Source organism: Palaemon carinicauda, unplaced genomic scaffold (genome assembly GCF_036898095.1).
Source record: "Palaemon carinicauda isolate YSFRI2023 unplaced genomic scaffold, ASM3689809v2 scaffold193, whole genome shotgun sequence".
Lineage (NCBI taxonomy): Eukaryota > Metazoa > Arthropoda > Malacostraca > Decapoda > Palaemonidae > Palaemon > Palaemon carinicauda.
Window position 1 is genome coordinate 1,426 of NW_027169512.1, and position 7,970 is coordinate 9,395.

At 48.8% G+C, this 7,970-nt stretch overlaps 1 protein-coding gene across 1 annotated transcript; it reads left to right on the forward strand.

The window, feature by feature from the left end:
• Window positions 1-390: 390 nt before the first annotated feature.
• LOC137635891 (saposin-like protein 11) lies at window positions 391-839 on the forward strand (the record flags this gene model as incomplete). The annotated part of the gene is made up of 1 exon (XM_068368327.1): window positions 391-839. A coding segment is annotated over one exon (449 nt), but the record flags the coding sequence as incomplete, so codon positions are not given.
• Window positions 840-7,970: the final 7,131 nt, after the last annotated feature.

Genomic DNA, 7,970 nt, shown 5'->3' on the forward strand with positions numbered 1-7,970 from the left:
ATCCTCCCTACTCCTCGACACAGAAATACCAGACATCCTCCCTACTCCTCGACACACAGAAATACCAGACATCCTCCCTACTCCTCGACACACAGAAATACCAGACATCCTCCCTACTCCTCGACACACAGAAATACCAGACATCCTCCCTACTCCTCGACACACAAAAATACCAGTCATCCTCCCTACACCTCGACCTACAATGTTACCAGACATCCTCCCTACTCATCGACACACAAACGATATCAGACATCCTTCCTCCTACTCGACCCACAGAATCGATACCAAACATCCTTCCACTCCTTGATCCACTGACACGATACCAGACATCCTCCCTACTCCTCGACCCATACACGATACCAGACATCCTCTCTACTCCTTGACCCACAGAAACAATACCAGACACCCTTCCAACTCCTAGACCCACAGAAACAATACCAGACATCCTTCCAACTCCTCGACCCACAGAATCGATACCAGACATCCTTCCAACTCCTCGACCCACAGAATCGATACCAGACATCCTCCCTACTCCTCGATCTACAGAAACTATACCAGACATACTCCCTACTCCCCAACCCACAGAAACGATACCAGACATGCTCCCTACTCCTCGACCTACAGAAATAATACCAGGCATCCTTCCTACTCCTCAATTCACAGAAATGGTACCAAATATTCTCTCTACAGAAATAATACCAGACATCCTTCCTACTCCTCGACCCACAGACACTATACCAGACATCCACCTTACTCCTCGATCCACAGTCACTATACCAGACATCCTCCCTACTCCTCGACCCACAGACACGATACCAGACATCCTCCCTACTCCTTGACCCACACACACGATACCAGACATCATCCCTACTCCTCCACCCACAGACATGATACCAGACATCATCCCTACTCCTCGACCCACAGACACGATACCAGACATCCTCCCGACTCCTCGACCCACAGACACGATACCAGACATCCTCCCTACTCCTCGACCCACAGACACGATACCAGATATCCTCCCTACTCCTCGACCCACAGACACGATACCAGACATCCTCCCTACTCCTCGACCCACAGACATAATACCAGACATCCTCCCTACTCCTCGACCCACAGACATAATACCAGACATCCTCCCTACTCCTCGACCCACAGACACGATACCAGACATCCTTCCTACTCCTCGACCCATAGACAATACAAGACATCCTCCCTACTCCTCGACCCACAGACATGATACCAGACATCACTCCCTACTCCTCGACCTACAGACACGATACCAGACATCCTCCCTACTCCTCGACCCACAGACATGATACCAGACATCCTCCTTAATACTCGACTCACAGACACGATACCAGACATCCTCCCTACTCCTCCACCCACAGACATGATACCAGACATCCTCTCTACTCCTCCACCCACAGAAACTATACCGAACATACTTAACTCACAGAAACGATACCAGACATCCCTCCTACTCCTTGACCCACAGACATGATACCAGACATCCTCCCTACTCCTCGACCCACAAACATGATACCAAACATCCTCCCTACTCCTCGACCCACAAACATATCAAACATCCTCCCTACTCCTCGACCCACAAACATGATACCAAACATCCTCCCTACTCCTTGACCCACAGACATGATACCAGACATCCTCCCTACTCCTCGACCCACAGACATGATACCAGACATCCTCCCTACTCCTCGACCCACAAACATGATACCAGACATCCTCCCTACTCCTCGACCCACAAACATACCAAACATCCTCCCTACTCCTCGACCCACAAACATGATACCAAACATCCTCCCTACTCCTCGACCCACAAACATGATACCAAACATCCTCCCTACTCCTCGACCCACAAACATGATACCAAACATCCTCCCTACTCCTCGACCCACAGACATGATACCAGACATCCTCCCTACTCCTCGACCCACAGACATGATACCAGACATCCTCCCTACTCCTCGACCCACAAACATGATACCAAACATCCTCCCTACTCCTCGACCCACAGACATGATACCAGACATCCTCCCTACTCCTCGACCCACAAACATGATACCAAACATCCTCCCTACTCCTCGACCCACAAACATACCAAACATCCTCCCTACTCCTCGACCCACAAACATGATACCAAACATCCTCCCTACTCCTCGACCCACAAACATGATACCAAACATCCTCCCTACTCCTCGACCCACAAACATGATACCAAACATCCTCCCTACTCCTCGACCCACAAACATGGTACCAAACATCCTCCCTACTCCTCGACCCACAGACATTATACCAGACATCCTCCCTACTCCTCGACCCACAGATATGATACCAGACATCCTCCTTACTCCTCGAGCCACACACACGATACCAGACATCCTCCCTACTCCTTGACCCACAGACATGATACCAGACATCCTCTCTACTCCTCGATCCACAGACACTATACCAGACATCCTCCCTACTCCTCGACCCACAGACATGATACCATACATCCTCTCTAATCCTTGACCCGTAGAAACTATACCGAACATACTTGATCCACAGAAACGATACCAGACATCCTTTCTACTACTTGACCCACAGAAACTATACCGGACATACTTAACCCACAGAAACGGTACCAGACATTCTTCCTACTCTTCGACCCAGAGAAACGATACCGGACATACTTAATCCACAGAATCGATATCAGACATCCTTCCTACTCCTCGACCCACAGAAATGATACTGGACATCCTTCCTACTCCTCGACCCACAGACATTATACCAGACATCCTCCCTACTCCTCGACCCACAAACATGATACCAAACATCCTCCCTACTCCTCGACCCATAAACATGATACCAAACATCCTCCCTACTCCTCAACCCACAAACATGATACCAAACATCCTCCCTACTCCTCGACCCACAAACATGATACCAGACATCCTCCCTACTCCTCGACCCACAAACATGATACCAGACATCCTCCCTACTCCTCGACCCACAAACATGATACCAAACACCCTCCCTACTCCTCGACCCACAAACATGATACCAAACATCCTCCCTACTCCTCGACCCACAAACATGATACCAAACATCCTCCCTACTCCTCGACCCACAAACATGATACCAAACATCCTCCCTACTCCTCGACCCACAAACTGGATACCAAACATCCTCCCTACTCCTCGACCCACAAACATGATACCAAACATCCTCCCTACTCCTCGACCCACAAACATGATACCAAACATCCTCCCTACTCCTCGACCCACAAACATGATACCAAACATCCTCCCTACTCCTCGACCCACAAACTGGATACCAAACATCCTCCCTACTCCTCGACCCACAAACTGGATACCAAACATCCTCCCTACTCCTCGACCCACAAACATGATACCAAACATCCTCCCTACTCCTCGACCCACAAACTGGATACCAAACATCCTCCCTACTCCTCGACCCACAAACATGATACCAAACATCCTCCCTACTCCTCGACCCACAAACATGATACCAAACATCCTCCCTACTCCTCGACCCACAAACTGGATACCAAACATCCTCCCTACTCCTCGACCCACAAACATGATACCAGACATCCTCCCTACTCCTCGACCCACAAACATGATACCAGACATCCTCCCTACTCCTCGACCCACAAACATGATACCAAACATCCTCCCTACTCCTCGACCCACAAACTGGATACCAAACATCCTCCCTACTCCTCGACCCACAAATATGATACCAAACATCCTCCCTACTCCTCGACCCACAAACATGATACCAAACATCCTCCCTACTCCTCGACCCACAAACTGGATACCAAACATCCTCCCTACTCCTCGACCCACAAACATGATACCAGACATCCTCCCTACTCCTCGACCCACAAACATGATACCAGACATCCTCCCTACTCCTCGACCCACAAACATGATACCAAACACCCTCCCTACTCCTCGACCCACAAACATGATACCAAACATCCTCCCTACTCCTCGACCCACAAACATGATACCAAACATCCTCCCTACTCCTCGACCCACAAACATGATACCAAACATCCTCCCTACTCCTCGACCCACAAACTGGATACCAAACATCCTCCCTACTCCTCGACCCACAAACATGATACCAAACATCCTCCCTACTCCTCGACCCACAAACATGATACCAAACATCCTCCCTACTCCTCGACCCACAAACATGATACCAAACATCCTCCCTACTCCTCGACCCACAAACATGATACCAAACATCCTCCCTACTCCTCGACCCACAAACTGGATACCAAACATCCTCCCTACTCCTCGACCCACAAACATGATACCAAACATCCTCCCTACTCCTCGACCCACAAACTGGATACCAAACATCCTCCCTACTCCTCGACCCACAAATATGATACCAAACATCCTCCCTACTCCTCGACCCACAAACATGATACCAAACATCCTCCATACTCCTCGACCCACAAACATGATACCAGACATCCTCCCTACACCTCGACCCAAAAACATGATACCAAACATCCTCCCTACTCCTCGACCCACACACGATACCAAACATCGTCCCTACTCCTCGACCCACAAACATGATACCAAACATCCTCCATACTCCTCGACCCACAAACATGATACCAAACATCCTCCCTACTCCTCGACCCACAAACATGATACCAAACATCCTCCCTACTCCTCGACCCACAAACATGATACCAGACATCCTCCCTACTCCTTGACCCACAGACATGATACCAAACATCCTCCCTACTCCTCGACCCACAGACATTATACCAGACATCCTCCCTACTCCTTGACCCACAGACATGATTCCAGACATCCTCCCTACTCCTCGACCCACAGACATCATACCAGAAACCCTCCCTACTCCTCAACCCACAGATATGATACCAGACATCCTCCCTACTCCTCGGTCCACAGACACTATACCAGACATCCTCCCTACTCCTCGACCCACAGACATGATACCAGACATCCTCTCTAATCCTAGACCCGCAGAAACTATACCGAACAAACTTGATCCACAGAAATGATACCAGACATCCTTCCTACTCCTTGACCCACAGAAACTATACCGGACATACTTAACCCACAGAAACGATACCAGACATCCTTCCTACTCTTCGACCCACAGAAACGATACCGGACATACTTAATCCACAGAATCGATATCAGACATCCTTCCTACTCCTCGACCCACAGAAATGATAATGGACATACTTAACCGACAGAAACAATACCAGACATCCTTCCTACTCCTTGACCCACAGAAATGATACCAGACATCCTTCCTACTCCTCGACCCACAGAAACTATACCGAATATATTTAACCCACAGAACCAAAACCAGACATCCTTCCTACTTCTCGACCCACAGAAACGATACCGGACATACTTAACCCACAGAATCGATATCAGACATCCCTCCTACAACTCGACCCACAGACATGATACCAGACATCCCTCCTACTCCTCGATCCACAGAAATGATACCGGACATACTTAACCCTTAGAAACGATACCAGACAACCTTCCCACTTCTCGACCCACAGAAACGATACCGGACATCCTCTCTACTCCTCGACCCACAGACATGATACCAGACATCCTCTCTACTCCTTGACCCACAGACACGATACCAGACATCCTCCCTACTCCTCGACCCACAGACACGATACCAGACATCCTCCCTACTCCTCGACCCACAGACATGATACCAGACATCCTCTCTACTCCTCGACCCACAGAAACTATACCGAACATACTTAACCCACAGAAACGATACCAGACATCCCTCCTACAACTCGACCCACAGACATGATACCAGACATCCTCCCTACTCCTTGACCCACAGACATGATTCCAGACATCCTCCCTACTCCTCGACACAGACATGATACCAGATATCCTCCCTACTCCTTGACCCAAAGAAACGATACCAGACATCCTTCCTACTCCTGGACCCACAGACACGATACCAGACATCCTCCCTACTCCTCGACCCACAGACATGATACCAGACATCCTCTCTAATCCTCAACCTACAGACATGATACCAGACATCATCTCTACTCCTCGACCCACAGAAACTAAACCGGACATACTTAACCCACAGAATTGATACCAGACATCCTCCCTACTCCTCGACCCACAGAAACGATACCGGACATACTTAACCCACAGAATCGATACCAGACATCCTCCCTACTCCTCGACCCTCAGAAACGATACCGGACATACTTAACCCACAGAATCGATACCAGACATCCTCCCTACTCCTCGACCCACAGAAACGATACCGAACATACTTAACCCACAGAATCGATACCAGACATCCTCCCTACTCCTCGACCCTCAGAAACGATACCGGACATACTTAACCCACAGAATCGATACCAGACATCCTCCCTAGTCCTCGACCCTCAGAAACGATACCGGACATACTTAACCCACAGAATCGATACCAGACATCCCTCCTACTCCTCGGCCCACAGAAATGATACCGGACATACTTAACCCATAGAAACGGTACCAGACAATCTTCCCACTTCTCGACCCACAGACATGATACCAAACATCCTTCCTACTCCTTGACCCACAGACATGATACCAGATATCCTCTCTACTCCTCAACCCACAGACACGATACCAGACATCCTCCCTACTCTCCACCCACAGATATGATACCAGACATCCTCTCTACTCCTCGACCCACAGAAACTTTACCGAACCTACTTAACCCACAGAAACGATACCAGACATCCCTCCTACTCCTCGACCCACAGACATGATACCAGACATCCTCCCTACTCCTTGACCCACAGACATGATTCCAGACATCCTCCCTACTCCTTGACACAGACATGATACCAGATATCCTCCCTACTCCTCGACCCACAGAAACGATACCAGACATCCTCCCTACTCCTGCACCCACAGACACGATACCAGACATCCTCCCTACTCCTCGACCCACAGACATGATACCAGACATCCTCTCTACTCCTCGACCCACAGAAACTATACCGAACATACTTAACCCACAGAAACGATACCAGACATCCCTCCTACTCCTCGACCCACAGACACGATACCAGACATCCCTCCTACTCCTCGACCCACAGACATGATACCAGACATCCTCCCTACTCCTCGACACACAGACATGATATCAGACATCCTCCCTACTCCTCGACACACAGACATGATACCAGATATCCTCCCTACTCCTTGACCCACAGAAACGATACCAGACATCCTTCCTAATCCTGGACCCACAGACACGATACCAGACATCCTCCCTACTCCTCGACCCACAGACATGATACCAGACATCCTCCCTACTCCTCGACACACAGACATACCAGATATCCTCCCTACTCCTCGACCCACAGAAACGATACCAGACATCCTTCCTAATCCTTGACCCACAGAAACGATACCAGACATCCTTCCTACTCCTCGACACACAGAAACGATACCGGACATCCTTCCTACTCCTCGACCCACAGAAATGATACCGGACATACTTAACTCACAGAATCGATACCAGACATCCCTCCTCCTCCTCGATCCACAGAAATGATACCGGACATACAATTAATCTTCGTAACTATTGATAGGATCTTAAAATTAAAATTCATGCTAAATGTACTTTATAGTCACACTCCAAAATCAAACTATTTTCTCCAGTCTTAGGTAGTGCCATAGCCTCTGTACCATGGTCTTCCACTGTCTCTTGGGTTAGAGGTCTTTTGATTGAGGGTACACTCGGGCATACTATTCTATCCAATTTCTCTTCCTCTTTTGTTAAAATGTTTATAGTTTACATAGGAAATGTTTATCTTAATGTTACTATTCTTAAAAAAAAAAAAATTAAATTGTTTCTTTTCCTCGGTGGTCTATTTTCCTGTTGGGGTCCCT